At 55.9% G+C, this 20966-nt stretch overlaps 1 protein-coding gene across 6 annotated transcripts in view; it reads right to left on the reverse strand.

Moving 5' to 3' along the window:
- Nucleotides 1-20966, reverse strand: part of NCKAP5L (NCK associated protein 5 like) — a 30372-nt gene that overhangs the window by 2756 nt on the left and 6650 nt on the right. For 2 of the 6 annotated variants that reach the window (XM_037136393.2, XM_053661956.1), the window contains 7 exons: nucleotides 10027-10088; nucleotides 8872-9003; nucleotides 8071-8139; nucleotides 7907-7945; nucleotides 7095-7214; nucleotides 4160-4273; nucleotides 574-3200 (listed from right to left, as the gene is read on the reverse strand). In XM_037136393.2, coding sequence (XP_036992288.2) covers nucleotides 574-3200; nucleotides 4160-4273; nucleotides 7095-7214; nucleotides 7907-7945; nucleotides 8071-8139; nucleotides 8872-8997 — 3095 coding nt within the window. In that variant the 5' untranslated portion in view covers nucleotides 8998-9003; nucleotides 10027-10088. Of the gene's footprint in view, nucleotides 1-573; nucleotides 3201-4159; nucleotides 4274-6340; nucleotides 6880-7094; nucleotides 7215-7906; nucleotides 7946-8070; nucleotides 8140-8871; nucleotides 9004-10026; nucleotides 10089-13282; nucleotides 13394-18756; nucleotides 19243-20966 lie in introns of those variants that run through there. The other 4 variants (XM_037136385.2, XM_053661954.1, XM_053661955.1 and 1 more) reach the window with 4 other exon arrangements.

Genomic DNA, 20966 nt, shown 5'->3' on the forward strand with positions numbered 1-20966 from the left:
TGCATTTGCTGTCCAAACCACACCTCACCCGGGGCCCAACTCCTGCGGACATCCTGCCTTGACCTGGCCCAGACAGAGTCCCACAGCTCTAAACCACAGCTCCCACTGCTGGCTCTGTCATGGGTACCAAAGGGCAAGATGGGAAGGAGACCTCCCCTTGTTCTACAAGATGGGGAACCCCAGTGTAAGACCTTCAGCAGGCGGCAGTTAGGAACGGGCATTCCCGCGACCACTGGGCACCGGCACTCAGGTAGCCTGCCTCATCTGCCACTGGAGACCACCCAGCAAAGTGTGATCTGTTCACTCCTCACAAATGAGAAACTGGGTCCCAGCAAGTCTGACGTCAGAGAGCCAGAGAGGTGGGGAGCTGGGACACAAACCCTCCATCTTTCCTCTTGGTCAGACCACTAACCCCCAGGTACTTTGGTGGCATTTTGCTTGGCCTCTGATGCCTTTTGACCTCTGTGAAGCCCAACCTCCCAAGCCAGGCAGTCCCAGCAGTCCCTGGTGTGCCCACAGAAGGACAAGTGCCTCCGGTCACCAAGCACCTGCCAGCTGGTCCCAGGCCCTCACCTGTTGAGCAGCTGCTGCATAAAGGTGTCTGCGCCCTGGTACATGCCAGCCAGCTGGCCTTGGACCTGCCCCAGGCCTGCACTGGGCCCTGGTGCTGGTCCCCCGGGCCGTGGCCTGGCCCTGCTGCTCAAGTAGGCCTTCTCCTCCTCCAGCGCCCGGCGCAAGTCTTCTGCCTTAGCCATCAACTTGGAGATGTTGAGGCTCTCTGTCTCCAGCTTCCGGGATTCCACCTTGACCTCCTTCCGGAGTGGGGAGCTCCCGCTGGCCCCTTCCTTACTCTTGGTGGCTTCTGTGCGGCGGTTCAGTGCAGGCAGCTTGCTCTTCTTAAGGCCAAACCAGCTGGCGATGCTGCTGGTGTTGCGGTGCTTGACCTCGGTGCCCGGTGCCCGCTCCTGGCCCTGGAGCCGCAGCACGTTCTCCTCAATGCCCTTCATCACCTTCTCCTCGATGGCCGAGTGGGGGGCACGCCTCTCAGGGCCCTGGCTTGGGTCAGTGGGGCCAGGTGTGGAGGGTGTGGGCTGGGCCGAGGGGCTGCCGCTGTCTGTCCAAGGCGGGCCTCTCCCTTTGTCAGGCTTGGGGTGTTCCTTGGTGGCTGGCGGGGCTACAGGTCGGGGTACTACCTTCGTAGGTGACTTGGAAGGTAGCTTTGTCGGGCTGCCATGGGGGCTCTTACTGGGCTTGCCCTGGCTGGGGGCTGATGTTGGCACTTTGGCAGGGGTGCGGGGTACCTGGGGGCACAGGGCCCCTGCCAGCCGGCTCTTGGCCAGCTCCACTTTGGTGAGGCAGCTCCTTGGCGAGATAGGCTCCAGGTCTACCCGTGCCCCCATGGAGTGGGAGGAGTAGACTCGGGCCCCAGGATCCCCCAGGAGCCCAGGTTCTTGCTGCTTCAGGCTGCTTGTGCCCAAGGCCACTGTCCCCTGCAGGGCCCCCTTGGCTTCTGGCTGCTCAGGGGGCCTGGGGGTGGAGAGTGCCACATCTCCAGTGCTCTCCCTTGACCTTCCTGCTCCCCGCACCTTCTCAGTGCCAGGTCTGGATGGCACCCCATTCTTCTCTGGGCCCTGGGGCCCCTCGGGGCCGGTCTTCAGTCTCCCCAGGGCTGCCAGTCTGTCCCGCAAAGGCGTGTGGCCGGACTCTCCAGGTCGCCGCCCCGCCCCCTGGCTGGGCTTCTTGGCTGAGCCACCTGGGGTCCTGCGTCCGAGATGGGGAGACTCCAAGCCTGCCTTGTCCAAACTCTTCTCCTGAGGGCTCCCATAGGGGCAGGATTCTGGGAGGCAAGGGCTAGGGGGAGCTCCAGGGCTTCTCAGGACCTCGGGGGCCCGCTGCACCTCCAGAGTTAGTTGTGGGTAGGTGGACACCTGCAATGGGGACGGAGGTGGGGAAGGCCCTCTGAAGGTGCCCCGGGAAAGGTCCAGGATATTCTCATAGCAGGGAGACACTGCGGAGCCAGGGGACAGAGTGGTGGACAAGGCTGGCTGGGGAGGTCGGAGCTGGGCAGAGTCCAGGGACGCGGAGCAGGGTGGAGGGCTGGTGGGCAGGCCCTGTGCGCCTTCTGGGGACAGCTCTCCTCCGCCCAAGCCCTTCCGGGCCAGCAGTGGAGAGGGGCTGCCATCTGAGCCACTGTTCCGGCAGGGGATTCGGGAGTTCCGGGGGAACTGAGGGCTGAGCTGAGGACCTCCTGGGCTGGGGATCTTCTCTGAGGCTGGAGGCAGCTTTAAGAACTTGAGACCTCTGGCCGGAGAGGGCAGAAGGGGTCCCTGGGTTTCCCCAGGAGAAGGGGGGCCAATTTGGAGCTTGCTTTTCACCTGAGATGAGGAGTGGGGGTGACCAGGTCGTGAGCCCAGGGGGGCGTCCCCTGCATCAGTGAACATGCTGAGGAAGGGGAGGGGCTCCTGGCCCTCTGAGGTAGCACCAAAGCCCGGCCTGTGAGCCTCTGGGATACCCCCACCCCAAGCTGACTTGGGGAGGCCTTTGAACTTGGATGGCTGTGGAGGCCCCTCGTCTGGGGAGCATGGCTGCCTGGGCCCAGGGTGGTCCCCGTTGAGTGGGCCTGCAGCCCCGGCCAGGAAGGCCTGTAGGTAAGACTCTGTGTCCTCAAGGAGCTGACCCAGGTTCAACTGTTTGCGGGCCAGGGCCCCGAACAGGGTGTCGGGGCTGGGTGCCTCACTGGGCTCACCAGCCTCATCAGAAGAAGAGGAGGAGCTGCTGCCTGGGGCACGGGGTGGGCCGGAGATAGCACCTTGGGCCTGGGGAGACCCTCTACTGGGGACCCAGGGCCGCCCAGCACCCTCTTCCTCCCCAGGGTTCCCCAAGAGGTGCTCCCAGTGGAGCAGGCCTCCTAGGCTACCAGGGCCAACTAGCAGGTAGGGGGCCCAGGGGGAGGGTGCAGGTTGGGGTGGGCCACAGAGCTCGCCGTTGATGGGCTCTGGGGAGCCAGGACCCTCGCTTGGAGGCCGCCAGGGGGTGGCAGGTGAGCAGAGAAGCAAGGGGTCAGTCTCCTCCAGGGCTCTCAGCACCTCCAGGATCTGGGCTTTCTTTTGAAGGAATGGGGATAAGGCATCCAGCGCTGGGGGTGGGGCGGCTGGGGGTCCTGGGCCTCCTCCTGGCCGAAGCTGCTGCTCCCAGCACACCTTGGGGGAGAAGCGGCATGAGGAGACCACACGCAGACCTAGGACCTACGCTGCACATGCCTGAGTATGTCAGGAACACAGCTGGCCTGGTTCCTCCGCAGCCCCCCGGGGAATCTGACAGCTCCTGGAATGTGATGGCTCATCGTCCTTAAGGGTCGCTGAGCCCTGGTTAGTCCCACTATTTTTCCTGGCCCGACTGGGGTTGGGTGGGCACCCCACCTCCCTTCCTGGCTATCCCATCCCACTTCCCTATCACTTCCCATTGCTGTCTGGGTTGGCAGCACCGACCACCTACAACCCTGACGGCTGTGCTTGCCCCAGGGAAGGGAGGCCCATTCATTTTTCAGGCTCCAGAGAAAACAGAGACTCAAGAAGGGGCTGTGATGTGGCCAAGTCCTCAGTCAGTCACTGTGGACACGCCCAGGCCTGGTCGCCATGGAAAAGGGGATGGGGGGGGGGTGACTCCACTGCAAGCCCCTCCCGGCCTTTGCCCGACCCCTTAAGGGACCCAATCTGGGCTAACACAGTGGTTAACTCCGTGGGCTCTGGAGTCAGACTGTGTAGGTTCAAGTACCAGATCTATGACAGAACTAGTTATATGGCCTCTGGCAAGTTATCGAATCTCTAAGCTTTGTCGTATCATCTGTAAAGTGGATGGTGATTATGTTTAACCTCATAACATGAGACAGATGAGACCCAGGTGTTCAGCACAGTGCCCGGCACAGCGGGAGCTGCGGCCCTTACTACAGCCTTAACACGTTTGTTTGTGAGGCCAGTGGCTGGGGGTGGGATCTCTTTCTTCTCGGTATAAGGTGACAGCTGAGGGCTCACACCCAGCCTGGACAAGGATCTGCACAGGGACGCAGCCCTCCCCCTGGGACTCATTAGGAAACAGCAGTGGAGGTGACTGACAAGCCCGCAGCCAGTGGAGCCGCGAGCACGACGCCCAGCCCTCTTACCTCTCTCTGCCCAGCACAGCGCCCCAGAGGCAGCGAGGTGGCCGGTCCTTCAGCAGAGCTCAGGGACGGGGAAGCTGGTGGCTCGGATGGTGGCTGGAGCGGGGTAAGCGGGATCTGCAGGGAGGGGCAGAGTTAGCCCTGGTGCTCCGTCCCAGGTCCCTACTCCCTCATGAATCAGGTCTTCCCATCCCAGGGCAGGGGCGCCTCCTGGCCCAAGGAATGCTTTCACCACTGTCCCCACCACCTGGTCAGAGGAGCCTTAGGAGACCCAGGCACAGGCAGACTGAGGAAGTGCACACCCGGGCAGCAGAAAGGGGACACTGGTCTGGGAGCCCTGGAGAAAGACGGGGCCCTGGGCCCGAGGGTGGTGGCAGCTCCGGGACCACTGCTTTTCTGTGGATCCTCCTCCCCGGTTACGGGCCCTGGAGGCTGAGACTAAGGGAAGAGGCACTTGTTTCCGGGTCCCAGGAACTGGACGGTGGTGGAAGTGATCACTTCTGTCTCTCCCAACTGGTCTCTTGCAAGTGGCACTTGTGCTCTGAGCGTTACAAAAGTACTGTTTAATCATAAGTTGCTTCTCTCTGTCCCCGAGAATGTCGCTTCCTTCACTGAGGCATCTCAACTAGATACCAACTGGCTTTAACTCATCCCTGTCCCTCACCCTCCACAGGAGCAGGAGTCCCACCCTGCAGCATCTCTCTGCCTCCCCTCTGGCCCCTGCAGCCACTCCTTCAGCCCCTATTCTCACACTTCTGGCTGGACGCTGCTCAGCATTTCAGTGTCTCCAACCTGGGTAACCTTTCGATCTCTCAATCTCCGGTGTACAAGACAGCCGAAAGCAGCTTTTCCTTTTTTCTCTAAAGCATCTTTGTGCTCCAAGCCTCCCGCGCCTGCCCACTGAAGACAAGTCTGAACTCCTCTGCAGTGTTCCAGGCCTGGCCCGCCCACTCTCCTGCAGGGGGTCTCCAGCTTCGTCCCACTCAAAGCTCCTTCACACACCCTTTGCTCCAGCCCCGCTGAACAGCCTGCTGCTCCCTAGACTTCTCTGCTCTGTTCCTTCCACAGGGAATCCTTTTTCTCTAACCCCTACTCCACTCTTTTTAAATTGCCCATCCCTGAAGGCCCAGGTTCAAGGTCACCTTATGAAGGGAGCCCTCCCCAGCCTGTCTCTGATGGTCTCTCCTCCCCTCTGGCTCTCAGACAGCAATGCTCTGTGCTCCTGCTGACTGCAGACCTGCCTCAGCTTCCGTGGTCCCAGCCTTCAGTGTTCCGTTCGCCTGCACAGGCCACAGCCCTGTCCAGTTCCGTATGTGTTGGCAAAGGCACTAGTAAGTAAGAGTTTACTTAGCATTTTATCAATGGAGCTTTCATTCTAGCAAAGCGCAGCTTGGGAATAACATTAATGATGATAAATAGCTGCCGACTATTGACCATCTACTATGGGCCAAGCTCCACATATTATCTCATTTAATCCTCACGACAACCTGCAATACAGGCATTCTTATCCCCATCTATAAGGAAAAACCGTGGTTTGTAAGATTATATAATTTGTCCAAGGTCACACAGCTAAGCATTAGCTAAGTTAGGGATCTAACCCAAGTTTATCTGAGGCAAAGGTTCATGTTTTTTCTATTACATCATGTTACCTCTGGGGAAGATAAATCTATTGCCCCAAACCCAAAAATTCATAAAAAAAAAAACCAAATTCAAGTCCCAGAATTCATTTCAGTAAAAAAATGATTTAAGGGCAATCTACACGTCTTTTACCGCCAGTTACTGAGAAGGGCATGGACAGGGGGCGGTCGGCCGGTCTGAGTGAGCCCTGTCGCAGGACGAGACCTGGGGCCGGGGGCTGCACAGGCCCTGCTGCCGATCCCCCCAGCTCGGCACAGCCTGGCAGACAGGGGCTCCAGAAAGGCCACGGTGACGGCAGACCCTCTGCCAAGGGTCAGGCTTCCCAGGGAGCTGAGGGCTTCCTGCTCAGGGTCTAGAGCTGGCTCCCAGGAGCCAAGAGCTGCCTGGTTTGTATCAGACAGACAGACAGATAGACAGACACACACACAAAGTGCTTCTCCTCTCATCAAGGTCAGAGGTGGGTCGGGGTGCACTGGCTGACTTCAGAACCTGCTGTTCACCTCAGGTACCTGGAGCTGCTCCCGATCCCCCCACCCTGTGTCTCACCCCATCCTTGAGGCTTCCTGGCAGAGTGACCCCACATGACATCTTAAATGAGCCCACGATTCACTTCCAGTAGGCCGCTGCTTCTCCCAGGTGAGGCAGGTCCTGTCAGGCAGGACTACAAGCGGGCACCAGGGTCTGTGGCCACGCCTGAGTCAGTGGGTGAGCGTACAGGGTGAGACAAAACTAGGTTTACATCTGTTTGTGTGCCATTATTAATCAATAACAATACAAAAAGAAACTGTTTTGTATACTCACAACGGTAAACCTACTCTCACCCCGCCCTGTATGCAAAGAGTGAACACGCAGAGCTACCCAGTCACGTGCCTTCCCTGACCTCTCTGTGACACCGAGCCCTGGGTGCCTTCCACCTAGTTCCACCCTTCACCCTGGCCAAGAAGAGGCAAAGCAGAGGCCAAGAGGGCCCCCTGGGAGTGTGAAATAATTACAGCATTTTCAGTCTCCACCCTTCTCCCCACACAGGGCGAGAGCGAGCAAGAACCTTCTCTGTCAACAGGAAGGGACCCCTCCAGCTGGTATGCGAGCACCTGTGAGGTGGGGACAGCCCAGCCGGAGGGGACTCAGGGGTCCCCCCCCCCCCCCCCCCAGGCTCAGATCTACCAGGCTAGGCAGGCCTTCCCTGGGACTGGCTGACAGCCAGTTCTGTCCATGTCTGGGGAGAAAGAGGGTGGTAATAATGCTGGGCCTGGGAGGGGCGAAAACTACGATGTGAGGAAAGAGAATGGCTCCTGCCCACCTGCGGGAGGGAGCCTGTCGTGAGCTGGAGTTTCTGCTGAAACAGGGCGCTCAGCATCTGGTTCTGCCGCTCCAGGTCGAACACCCTCTTCTTCAGCTTGATGCACTCCTCCCGAAGGTCCTGCCACAGCCAGGAGGAGGTGTGGGAAAAGCAGACAAGGCAGGAGGGGTGGAGCGGTGTGAGCACAGCCCCCTTAACCAGAACAGCGGGCACTCCTCCCAGGCAAGCCCTCCCCTGCCGCCTCCCGTGAGGGAGCTGAGCCGGCCCAAGTCTGTAGCTATCCAGTCTCCAGAGGACGGTAAATTCTCTCAAGTTAACCACCCCTGGCAGGAAGTAAATCCCATTCCCACTGGCACCTTCCCCAATTCTTGGAGCCGACCCCCTGCCTCTTAGAAACCACACATCAGAGAAGGGTACGTACAAGGCAGGGGAAGACCCAGGGGTCAGAGTGGACCGTAAGTCAAGAGGTCACCCACGGTACGTGAGTAAATATTTCCATGCCACCTGTGCTCACAACATCAACACTGTTTCCAGCACCATTACAACCTGGAGAAACCACCTGGAGCCAGGGTAAGGGAAGGGTTCTGCTCAAACCAAAGGTGCCCTAACTCAGGGATCCGGCCTGGCCTAGCTCACCGCTGCCTCCAGGTGAAAGAGAGGCAGGGAGTGGGGAGTGTCCTTGGTCAACAGCCCTAATCAAATGCTTAGCTGAGCAGGCTCAGGGGTCCCCGGGGGGGCCTCCCCTGAGGTAGCCAGGGCCTCTCCCAGGGAGGCTGGGCTCTGGGGTGAAAATGTTTCCCATGGCCACTTACCTTTTGGTTCAGCAGTGCCTGTACCACATGGTTGGCAACCTGTGGACAGAGAGCCCCAAGGCAGAGCTGTCAGCCGACACAGCCTCTGTGTGGAGGAGGCAAACTGTGCTTCCCCGACCCTCCTCAGCACCAGCCCCACTGCAGACCCTGCAGACCCCGCAGACCTCGTCCAGGCAGCGCTCATAGGTCTCCCGCTGGTTTTCGTTGGCCTGGGCCAGTGCCGAGTTCTCTGCCTGCAGGATGGAGGGAGAGGGCAGGAGGAGGCTGTGGGATCATCCTTCCCTCTGGGCAAATTCCTCTGGGGGGGAGGGGAAGGGGAGGTGAGGAGTCTACTAAGTACACCCCGGCCCAGCTCCTGCTTCTGGCTGGATTCTGCCATGGGAGGCTATAGGGCCAAGGGCATTAAGAAAGCAGAGCTGAGATGCCTGGTGTTCTGTGAACCTCAGCCTCAGTCAGTGAGGCTGGAGTGGTTAGGGAGACATGGCGGCAAGACCCAAGGTGGGAGGTGCCAAGAGCGACCCTTACTTCCCTGAGGAGAGGTCAGAGGAGGCTGGTGGGAGGAGGGCAGGATCTTAAGAATGTGACAAAGGGCCTTAGTTTAAGAATCTATGTCCTTGTCCCTCAACTCCCGAATGCCAGGTCACCTAGACTCTTCTTCCTGTGGCCTCTGTGGCCACCACTTCCCTAGAGCCAGTAGAGGCGTGACAGGAGAAGAGGGGTGGAGACGGGAGACATTTGGGGGTCAGGACGGCCCTGCCCCGTGCATGCCTCCTGTCCCTGCTGGCACCTGGCCCAGGGAGCTAACAGCACGGAGGGGGCTTCCCAGAGGAGCTCTGTTAAGAAGTGTTCGTCTCTGTTCCAGCCTGGCAAAGGGGGCTGAGAGGAAGGTACGGGGCACCCGAAACACCCCAGCAAGCGCAGAGGAAAGGGCAGGCCTGACGCCCCCACCCTGCCCCGCATCCCACCTCCAACTCCCGCAACCGGTGCAGGAGCTCCTGGCAGGCGCCCGGCTCCATGCTGCCACCGCCGGCACTCTCTCCTGGCCTCGGGTCTTCAGGACTCCCAGCCGCGGGGTCCATGGCCTCCGACATCAGGCCCTGGGGACAAGTGAGAGATGGTCAGGCGGGTTACTCCAGGGCCCTCCCCTCCAGGGAGGAGGTGAGTGGAGGAAGAGGGCAGAGAGGAGACTTCTCAGTATTCCCAGAGTTTAGCTCAGTGTGACCGATGTGCCGTGGACACTGTAACAGCTCAGGGTCAGGCTAAGTCTCTCCTAGTCGTGGGACAAAGACATTCTTTTCATCTTAAGAACAAAAACCATTGTTTTATAAACCCCTATAATTGTACTCGCCCTGCCACAGGTCACGGAGACACTGGCCAGGAGCTGAGAAACCTGAATTCTCCTTTGAGACTGGCACCCAGTGGTACACTGTACCCTCCTGGGGACACTGGGAGGCGGCTTGTGAGCCTCCAGAGCTTCCTCGGGCGCAGCAGACTGGCCTCCTGGGGCACTTGGGCCCTCTGTGGGCATCTCGACCCTTTACCCCCCTTTCCATTTGACCAGCTCCCCCTCATTCCTCAGGGCCCCCAACCCAAGTCCAAGTCCAGTCAGGCTCCCTAACTCTGCCCCAGACTGTCAATGTCATGGGGGCAGGGACATGGTATTCACTTCGCTGCCCAGGCTGACACTTTCTGGTGTGACACCTGGTGTGTCTGTCACTGACTGAACACAACCAGGTGCCTGACCTGAGCTGTGGGTGTGACCCCCCGCCCCACCGTACTGTTGCCAAGGTTACTGGCTGTTCTGACTAGTCTCATCTTCCATTAGAGTTTCAATTTCTCTGCCAGAGGAAAGTGCTCATTTCCTTCTTCTGTAAATTACTGTGGAAATTTCCAGTACATGGGAAACCCTTCCTAATGTAGAAGGGTGGAGGCCCTGGTCCACAACCGACTGCTCACCTCCCTGCCCCATCGAAGCTCCCACAAAAGAAGTTTAGCACTTTGGGACCAAGGAGAGAGGCCCTCAGCAGCTTGTCACAGACACCTGAATGCTCTCTCCTCCGCGGGGCACAGGGGCGCCTCTCCCACCCCAGCCTCCCTCCTCCAGTCCCAGAGCCCCTCACCTGTGACTGCCCCCTCAGCCAGGCTGGCACACTCGCTCTAACAGCCAGAATGGTCACCTTGCCTGCGGAGGAACAGAGGGAGGTGTCAGCCACGCACTCCACAAGCCTGGATTGAGCTTTTGCTGTGTGCCAGCTGCTGGGCCACTGGGATGAACAAGCCAGTGAGAGCCCTGCCTTTATGAAACTTCCATTCTACTGGGGTGGGGTGGGGTGGGGGCAGAAAATACACAGATAAACCAAGGAACGTATGTGGGGTTCTGCAAAGGCACTGGGAGGTGACAGTTAAGCAGAGACCTCAATGAAGTCCAGATGAAACCCCAGGATGGAAAAAGCATCCTGGGTAGAGGAAGAGCCAGTGCAAAGGTCCCAGCTCTCGGCCAGGGATCACTCAGATGCCAGGCAGAAATGAGCAGCAGTACGTGGTGCCTGACAGCCCTTCGGCAACCTAAGTCTTCTTCAAGCCTCACCACCACAAAAGGAGTTAGATGCTACTATCGACACCTGCGTTTGAGATGAGGAAACCAAGGCACAAAAGGTTACGCTTGCATTCCCCCAGTGCACCCGCGTCTCAATACTTCCTCATGCACCAACTCGTTTGGGTCTCCCACCTACCCTGTCCGGGGAGCACCAGCCTGGGAAGGAAGCAGGCTCCAGAGGCAAAAGGTGGGGCCCGACTCATACGGCTGGTTCGCAGAGCACAGAGGACTGGCCTGGACCTCGCCTGCCCTGATGTGGCCGGCTGCTCTGGACACAGGTTGTACCAGAAGCTCCTCGTATTCAGTGAGCTCTGTGCAGCCCTGGGGCTCCCGGAACATCGCAGTTAAACAGATCTGGGTTAGAATCCTGACTCTACAAGATGTGTTTCCTCACCTATCTAATGGGGATAAAAACACTATGCAGAGCCCTGGCCAGTGGCTCAGCATCATCCCATACACCGAAAGGTTTCGAGTTCAATCCCTGGTCAGGGCTCATGTGGGAGGCAACCGATTGATGTTTCTCTCTTATAGCAATGTTTCTTCTTCTCTCTCTCCCTCTCCCTAAAATCAATAAGCATATCATCAGGCGGAGATTAAAAAAACAAAGACTACTATGCAGAAAGGGCTGTTGGAGGATGAAATGAGATAACGTGCAGAGCGTCATGCGAGAACTCAGTGAATACAGGTTTTCGTGTTACCACCTCCAGACACAGGCACAGCGGAAAGTCCTGCCGTGGAGGCTGCTGCCGCCTCCCCCACTTCTGCTCCACTCGCAGGCGGGCGGGCCCTGAGTCCCAGGCTCTTCGCCCTGGGGTGCCCGCTGAGGGGCACCTGAAGATCTGAGGGTGCTGCCCAGTCCGCCCTGTCCTTGGGGGCTCCTCCTCTCCAACCCTCTTCCCGCCAACCCAGCCTCCACTGCTCTCTGCCCGACACCCTAGAAAGAGGGGCAACGGCGGACGGGAGAACTTGTCTCCCTGAGGGAGACGGTGAGTGTGCGTGCGGCGGTGCGAGGGGGGCTCCTGAAAACGAAGGGAAAGGGAAAAACCATGTCGTGTTTATTGTTAACACCCTACTACAACCCCGAGCAGAGACCTTGAGTCACTGCCACCACTGGGCCAGTTCCCGCCCCCAACACTCACCTGTGTGCCATTCCCACTGCGTCCCACTGGCCGGTCCCCTGCTCTGGGAGACACCTGCCCCCGTTGATCGCTAGCTTCCCCTCGATCCACCCCCCATTTACTTCCCCAGTAGACACTCCCAGGGAACAGATGGGTTGGGACAGGGGCGGCAGTGCTGGGGAGTGTGAAGAATAAAGCTGGGCAGGCGATGGACAGGGGTGGGATAAACAGGGCAGTGTCCGGGGCCAGGAAAGAGTAAAGCTGTGGACACCCAAGTCTTGTGTCCTTCACACGACAGAAAGCAAACTAAGGATGGAGGTGGTTTAGGAGAATAACTTTTCCTAAAAACATAAATACAGGGTCCAGCCTCAGGCTCTGAGCAGCCCCTGCCCTGAGCAGCAGTTGTACTAGGGGGAGACACCCTGGGCCCTGAGCGTGTCTCCCCCAACCAGCCCGAGACACTGGGGTGGCACCAGGGCCCTACAGAGGGCACTGGGGACTGGGGCAGTGAGGAGCCTGAGGAAGAGCAGGAGGAAACCGGCTCAGGCCCAGCCGGCGACTCCTCCCAGCCCCCGAACTAGGGGAGGCGGAGCGGCACCATGGGGCACGGAGAAGACGCAGTTGCAGACGTTCAGGACCAGACCCAGGAGCTGCGGGTCAGGGGCTCCTGCCCGGGCTCGGGAGAGATCGGATGTGCAGCGGGAAGACCCTCGGAGCCAGGCAGGCATCCCCTGCAGAGAAGCGACCGTCTGGAGAGCTGCCTTATCTCGGTGCATTCCACTCGGGAAGGAGCACGGGACTGAACGCACCCCTGGTTGAAATGCCCGTCCCCATCCTCCCCAGCTCCTTTCCCACAGCGGAAGACCAGATCTCTCAGAGACCCACTTTATTCATTCTGTACGTGAGGGGTCACTGGCCCAAGCCCAATCCACCTTAGCATTATCATGTTGGAGAATAAAGCACCCTACCTACACAGCCAACAAACAAACAAACAAACAAACAAACACACAAACAAACTGAGCAGCCAGTACAGACTTGAGGCCCCTAATGTCCCACTGTGACCTGGGAGATAGCCTCCAAGCAATAAGCCACCCAAGAGCAAAGAGCAACGGCTCGGCCACGTGGGTCTCCGTCCCCCTGGCTGGGACTAGGAGAGGCTCTGAAAATGTCGACTGCAGGCAGGCTGTGACTCACCCCCACTTTGGGGGAGACGTTTGCTGCCACTGGCCAAGGTGGTCAGGCCAACTCAGGATAAGCGTCCTTCTCTGTGTTTGTGGGGCCACAAGGAGAGGGCAGGAAGCTTTTGGCCAGGGTTGTTAAGAGTCACAGGGAAGAGGCCTACATTTGAACTTGGTGGTGGGGAGGGGCTCACGCTATGAGTCAGACCAGAATTTGAGTTCAAGATTGCTGTGGTGTTAGGAAAACTTCCTGTATCTTTGTACTCCTCTGGGAAATATTAAGATCCGGAGAGATACTACCACCTCCAGCTCCCAATCAGCCTAATTAGGCCCTTCAGAGTCTGGGTTTTCAGCCTAAATCTCATGGGAAAAAATCCCAACACAGGTTAATTCCCCAGTGGCTGTCCCTGCCGAGTGCCATTGCTGGCCCTTTGCCCCAGGGGCTGAGCACCCTCCCCCTTCTCCCAGGCCCACAACTACTCACAGCTTGTGTTCATCCTGACGTGTGGCCAGGGAAACCCCCAGCCTGGGTTTTCGGGATGGCCCTGGTTTCAAACATTCCTCCAGAAGACACCCTGGGTGCTGGATGTTGGGTCTGGAACACACGAGGCCAGCCGGGCCAGGTAGAGACGAAGCGGTAGAGGGCAGAAGCTCTACCTTGAACTGGTGGCTTCTCCCGCCAGAACTGCCTACCAATGGGCAGGCCTGCCTCCCACAAAGGCCTGATTCAGAGGGAGGTGACCTCAGTGCTGAGGGGAGGGAGGGAGAGGAAGAGCGCCTTTCTGGGCAGTCCTTGGAGGGTGAGGGCAGTTTGCACACAGCCAGGGACAGGGAAGGGGGAACAGCTGCTTGTGTCGGGCGGGGGTGGACCATCCCTGGCCTGGGGACGCGGCTGGGCGAGCCCAAGTGCAGAGTGAATCTCGGTGACCACTGTCTCTTCAGCCTAGTCAGTCATGGCCCAACTACCCATTGCCCCTTTTTATTTATTTACTATTTTCAGAGACAGGGGGACGGAGGAGAAAGGGAGAGAAACGTCAATGTAAGACAGAAACATCCATCAGTTGCACACCACCCCCGAACTGGGGACCTGGCCCACCAACCCAGGCCTGTGCCCTGACCAGGAATCAAACCTGCCATCCTCTGGTTTGCAGGCTGGCACTCAATCAATCCTCTGAGCCACACCAGCCAGGGCAGCCACTGCCCCTTTAAAGCCAGGAGGGGACAGGGGCTTCTAGGGCTTCAAAAGAGAGATCCATCTTGGCCTTTCAGGCAGCCGGATCAAAGGAGTCAGGTCTGCAGCTCCCACTCCCTCCCCGCCAGGGCACGGGATGAACCCGAGTCCAGGCCTGGGAGGAGAGGGCCAGAGAGGCAGCAGCAAGCCTGTCCTCCATGCTCCCTAAGCCGGGCCCTTCGCCAAGGCCTCGGGGCCCTGGTGAGCCCCTCACTCACCAGCTGTTCCCCCCAGAGTCCTCTAGGGAGAGAAGCCAGGGACAGGAGGTGGGGGAGGGGTGGGCAGCTGCAGGAAGGCAGAGATGGAGAAGCTCCCTTTAATAACAGAATCATCCATAACACCAACGGTTTCCCCCTCCGCACCCCCCACCCCCCCAGCTGCTTTCTGGAATCCCTGTCACACCCAAGAGTCTGCTTGTAAACAGCAACTTCTACACCCACCGCAAACACTCCTCCCCAGCCAGGTCAGCCCCGAGCTGCCTTGGGGTGAGGGGAGGAATATAAGGACAGAGGCCTGAGGGCGGCCACCTCTAGCCCAAAGCATCTTTTAACCCTAAGAATTCTATCGGGTCTCCCCCTCGCTCGGGGAAAGAAGGTAAGAATTTCCTTCCCTCCTCCTGACAACTGGTCCTAAGACACAATAGCCTTTCTGAGGGGCACTTGTCCATGGGACGGGTGTCCCCGAATCTCTCCTCTAACTTCCTCTTCACAGCCACTCCAAAGGCCTCCACACTATGATGTGGGTTCTTTGCAATGACAGAGGGATCGGTCACCTGTCCTTCCAGGCAGGGCGTGAGGGAGGGCAGTCATGCTGGGGGCCCGAAGGCTGGCCTCCTCCCTGGGACCCTCGTGTTCCCCGTCCAGAGCACAAGCCAACAACAGAAAAGCAGCTGCTGGGGTGGGGAGAGGAAGGGGCTCCACAGACACAATGGGTTTATTTATAGGGCCACATGCCAGGGGCTCTGCAGCCAAGCAGCCTGAAGCCCAGGGGGCCCACGCCAGCCCAGCCAAGGGAACTGGAAAAAGCCTAAGACCAGAGGCAGAAGATTTAGTCTGATCCCAACACTGCGATTTACTTGCTGTGTGACTTCAGGCAAATCACACAGTTCCTCAGGGACAAGCTCCTTCATGCCACATGGGGGTCCTTCTAGAACGGTGGGTCCTGAAGTGCGGTCTGGGGACCCTGAAGCCCTTTCAAGGAATCCACAGGGTCAAAACTATGCTCAAAACATGACTAAGACATTACTTGTCTTTTTTACTCTCATAGAAATACGTAGTAGCATTTTCCAAAGACTATGTGATATGTGATATCACAAGACCGAATAAACAGATACTGAGATCCCAGCTGCCTTCTAGTAAGTCAGATATGACAGATTTGCAAAAATGAACAATGCCATTCTTAGTAATTACTAATTTTTTTTGTTTTGGAAAATATATAATTATTTCTCATAAAATACATTATTTTTTTAACAGTATAGAACAGCCATTTCTAACTGGTGTGCTGCAAGAATTTTTACAACACGCAACACCTGACTATTTAAGTCGGGGCACTGAACTTTCCCCTTCGATTGTCGAATAAAAAAATGACAACAGCCAACACACCACCAGCGGGCCGGTGTGAATGAATCAAACACATACCTATTTTTTTGTTAGATAAACAATACAGTTTTTGGTGCGCCACAGAGTTTGAGTCATTAGCTTATGTGCGTGGAGAGATGAAAAGACTGAAAACCGCTGGGGTGGAGGCGCCCTCAGGTCAAACAGTTGGAGAATCACTTCTCTAGAACATGTGGCCCAGTAGGACTTTCGTGATAACAGAAACATTTATTCTGTGCTATTCAGTGTCGCAGCCACTAATCACATGTGGCTACTGAGCACCTGAAATGTGGCCAGTCCAACGGAGGAACTGAACTTTAAATCCGATGGCCACACACAGTCAGCGGTTACTGGGCACTGCTGTGCCGCACAGTGCAGCTGTAGATCTCTGGAGTCTAGAAGATTCTTGACTTCAGCATTCCAAGTCTATGCTTCTTTCCAGACTCTAGAGGCTGGGGTAGGAAGGGACAGGAACTGACATGCACTTCTGTCCCCAGGCTTTTTTTCACACTATCTCTCACTTTTTCCTCACCCAAGGAAAGCCGTCTCAGCCAGATGGCCAGTCCTGCCACGCACTCTCACCAAGGCTTCCTGTTAGAGATGCTCTTACTCTCTGACGTGACTGCTTCACCAGCTCCTGGCTTTCCACCTCTCCACTCTCCTCAGGCCTCTGGCTTATCGCGTCTCGTTTCCTTTGCAGTAAAAGCCAGCAGAGGGAAAACCCATCGTCTCCTGCCACCAGCCTCCCAGTGTCACCGACATCTCCGCACCACCTCCGGTTAGACAGACGGGTTGCCCTCTTCCCAGGCAAGCGGTCCTTCCTGCCCCAGACGCTGCCCACGTGTGCCTTCAGTAACCACCTCCTGGAGCAAGCGTGTCAAACTCATCTTCACCGGTGGCCACATCACCCTCACGGTTGCCTTCAAAGGGCCAAATGTAATTTTAGGACTGTATAAATGTAACTACTCCTTAACTAGGGGCAAGGAGCTTGGCGCTGCCGCCAGGTAGAAACAAGGTGCCAGGCCGGATAAAACAAGGTGGAGGGCGCGATTCGGCCCACGGGCCTTGTGTTTGCCACCTGTGTTCTGGAGGGAACTTTCCCATCTACCTTTAAAACCTCTCGGGTGTCTTTCACCTTAATCCCCCTGACATTTCTCCAGACTCTGCCCTCTTCTGTCTCTCACAGCCAGACTTCTCCAAATCAGAAGACAACAAAAAGACCCGTCCTACTTTCTCACTCGTCCTCAGTCTGGTCCAACTTCAGCGGCTGCCACAGTGCTGAGTGGGCAGTAGTTTTCAGTCTCCGCTGCTTCTTGGGCACAAGCACCTCTGGTGGCCACGGCTTCTTGGGCTTTTTTTTAATAGCTTTGAGACACAGTTCACACCCCATACAACTAAGCCATTTAAAGCAAACAGTTCAGTGGTTTGTAGTACATCCACAGGTATATGCGATCATGACCAGTAGATTTCAGAACATTTTCACTGCCCTTTAGCCAGTGTCCTCTCCCCCAACCACAGGCAACCACTAGTCTATTCTGTCTCTATAGTTCCCTGTTCTGGACATTTCATGTGAATGAAATCATAAGTGGTCTTTTGTAACTGGCTTCTTTCACTTCATTCCTGTTTATGGTCAAATGATACCCCATCATATGACTATGTCAAGGTTGGTTTGCCCATCTGGCTGTTTCCACTCTTTGGCTGTTACTGATAATGCTGCTTTGAGCATTCACGTACACAGTTTTGTGTGGATGTGTTTTTCACTTCTCTTGAGAACGTACCTAGGAGTGGAACTACAGGGTCATATGGCAACTTAAGGTTTAACTTTTTGAGGAACTGTCAAACCATATTCCAAATAGATACACCGTTTTCCAATCCCACCAAGAGTACGCGAGAGCTCCATTTTTCCACATCCTTACCGCCTGTTATTGTCTGATTCGCTGATTCGCATTCCAGTGTGAACTGGTATCTCACCATGGTTTTGATTTTCATTTCCCTGATGTGGAGCACCTCTCCGTGTGCCAACTGGCCATTTGTGTATCTTTCCTGGAGAAATGTCTATTTAGATCCTTTGCTCATTTTTAAATTGGATTAGTGTGTCTTTTTATTATGGACATTCTATATTCTGAATATAAGTCCCTTATCAGATAGATCATTTGCAAATACGTTCCGCATTCTGTAGGTTGTCTTTTCACTTTCTGGATGACTTTCCCCTTGGCTACTGCGGTCCTTCCCCCGGCCCCCAGCCTATCTTCCACCTCTGTTTCCATGTGTGCGATTAGTGTGCGTGCACGTGGTTTATTTTTTTTAAACAGACATAGTAGCATGTTCTCACTCTTCTGCATCTTCTTTGGCAGAACGATCTTTAAAAATGAAACCACAGACTTTATTTTGGAGAATGTTCCCTAATTTGGGTCTGTCCGATGGTTTTTTTCCAATTAGACTGAGGTTATGAATGTTTGAAAAGAATACTATGGATGTGAGACGCCCTTCCCAGTGTGCCGTGTCAGGGGTTACGCACGACGTTAACCTTGATCGCTTGGTTAGTAGTGTCTCCTGGGGGTTTCTCCGCCGTGAAGTTATTACTATTTTTTCTTTTATAATGAATACATATTTGGGGAGGAATATTTTGTGACCACGCAAACAGCCGTTCTGCTCAAATTTTCCGTGGACCCTCCTTGCAACATGTGCTGCAGTGTTCTCATGACGACCTGCCGCTTCTCTCCTTCCTCGTACATTTACTAACTGGGAGCTTTCTGTAAGGAAGAGCTGTCCCTTCACTCCCATTTATTTACTTAATTACATATTTATACTAGTGTGAGCTCATGGACATTAATTTTAATCTTTGGATTAAAAGTCCGAAGTAGGATCATCACTTACTTCACTGCTTCAGTTTCGGCTTTGGCCAAGGAGGATTCTCTCAGGTTAACGCTCCTACAGCCTCCTTTCAGCCCTTCTCCAATCTCCGTTTCAAAAAAGTTATTTTTTTACCATTTGCTCACTTTCTGGCACTGTAAGCTGTTCTAGACTTATCCTGTATTTCCCCTGCTACAACTTTTAAATTTGTTTTTAGAGAAAGGGAGGGACAGAGTGAAAGAGAAAGAGAGAGAAACATCCATTTGTTGTCCCACTTACTGATGCAGTCATTGGTTGATTCTTGCGTGTGCCCTGACCGGGGACCGAACATGCAGCCTTAGTGTACGAGGACAATGCTCCAATGAACTGAGCTCCACGCCAGGGCCGCGGTCACTTTACTGGGGCTTCACCAGAACAATCTCCTTTCTAAAACTGCAAATCTGATTGTGTCCCTCCTTCTTCAAATCTTCGCATGGCCTCCTGCTGCGCTGGCAACAGACCAGAGCCCTCAGCGTGACTGACGGCCCTGCTCTGGTTGGCGAACTGAAAAGCATCCATCTTTCTTCTTAAAGTGCCTCCTGCAGGCCAGTATTTCAAACTGCAGTGCATCCTGTCCTCTAGTGCCCCCGAGCGGAGGAGGGGACTTGGCGTGCTGTCAGAGGGGGCCTCCCTGAGGGCGGATCCTGACTACATCTCTATTCTGCCCCCACACTCTCTGCCAGGACACTGCTCTGGTCAGCGAGGCCCCTCACTGAACCCAAGGATCTGTTTCATTCCAGACAGAAAAAGACCAGAAAGAAAAAACAGGTGAGAATGTACGATGGGCTCATCAGGTTCCCCAAAAGACCCCCAACCGTCTCCTACCCAAATGGCTTTGAGGGCCCACTGACAGACCATACTGAAAAGTGAACAAGGGACATTTTCAGATTTGTCCCTGACATTAATATGACCTTTTCCAAGCTCTCATCCCATTCCTAGGCCTCAGTGACTCCCTCTGGCAAATGAGACTAATTTAGTCAATCTCAGGATATTTCCGGACACATCACTCGGTATGAGGCACATGCTGGGTCCCAGGGTGCAGTTCAGAGATGGGTCAGCTCTTAGGCTCCTTGGGGCTCTGAGTCAGCGGGAACATAAGCCAGGCAGGGCAAATTGCTGGACTGTGAAAGAAGTTCCACGTGATAAGTCTTGGAGAACTTTAAAAATCAGGAGAGAAATATTAAGCTGAAGCTTTAAGAGTTTTTCAGAATTTGAGGCATCAAGTAAACTGAGCCTTTATAGATGTGGGTAGCACTTATGTACAAGGAAAAGGGAAGGAGGTCACCCAGTCAGAAGAAAAGGCATAAACAGAAATAGGAGGAAGAAACCTCTGGATGTAAATGGAAGCAGAATGACAGTACAGCTGGATCAAAGGGCATCTGAAGGTGAGTGTTTCCTGGTCCCCTGGCCTAGGAAACTCCTCTCCTACCCGCTGACTGAATAGGACAGTCAGCATCTTTGCAACGCCCCGTGTGTAACCAGAGACATAAACTGGGTCCCACAGGAGGACCGGAGGCAGAGATGCTCCTGGAGGCAGCGGCAGAGCTGACTACTGGAACCTCAGCTACCTGCTCGCAGACCCGAGAGAAAAAGGGTCTGGGAGGCCGCATAGCCCGTTGGCTCTCAGGCGGTACCAGCAGGCCCAGGCGAGCTGGGCACATGTCCCCCAAACCCCATGCTCAGCCCCCAGCGCTCGCTCCCTCAAGCTTCATATCTTGGCCTCTTTCTTCAAAGGAAACAGGCTGCGGCCGGCCAACAGGCTCCTGTGTTCAGGCGGCTCGGGGTTGACTCGTGGGCATCATCTGGCCAGAGCCCAGAAGCGACTTCCTATACTGCCAGCTCTTCTCTGGGAAGAAAAAGTAGCTCTAGTTCGCCCACGAGCCTCCACCGGGCTCTTCTCTCATTTGTGTCCACGAATGGGAACAGGCTTTCTGGTTCCAGCTCAGGGTTGGCCACAGGCATGACCCTGCGTGAAGCCTAGAAACCCTCTAGGACTCAGCGTTCCTATCTGTAAAACGGGATGAGCTCTGACTCCTCTCTCCCTGCAGGGCACAGAAGAAAAGGATGAGATCATGTCTGGAAAAGAACTGCAGCTGCAAAGGCAGGTCTCCTTGTGTGGGGTAGGGGTGGGAGTGAGGAGCTCGGCAGGGCCTTTGGGGAGCAGTCATTGGCTTTGATGTCGCCTTCCTCCTGTGGGCCTACAGTCTTCCCAGGGAAGCAGGGGGTGGGGTAGTGGAGAGGAAGGGACCGCAAAGCCAAGAGCTTTAACCTTTTCCTAGCTCCCGGGACAGGAAGTGAGGTGCTGTCTACAGAGGAAGTAAGAAGCAAACAGCCCCCAACTTCCCCTCAGCCTACAGTGGAAAGGAAGGCCCATGGCTGGGGAAAGAGAAAGCTTGGGTAGGGGTGGGGAGGAGGCATTATCAACACCATCTGGCAGAGAAGGGGGTTTC

The sequence above is a fragment of the Artibeus jamaicensis genome, unplaced genomic scaffold (genome assembly GCF_021234435.1).
Source record: "Artibeus jamaicensis isolate MK-2021 breed Jamaican fruit bat unplaced genomic scaffold, CSHL_Jam_final contig_233, whole genome shotgun sequence".
NCBI lineage: Eukaryota > Metazoa > Chordata > Mammalia > Chiroptera > Phyllostomidae > Artibeus > Artibeus jamaicensis.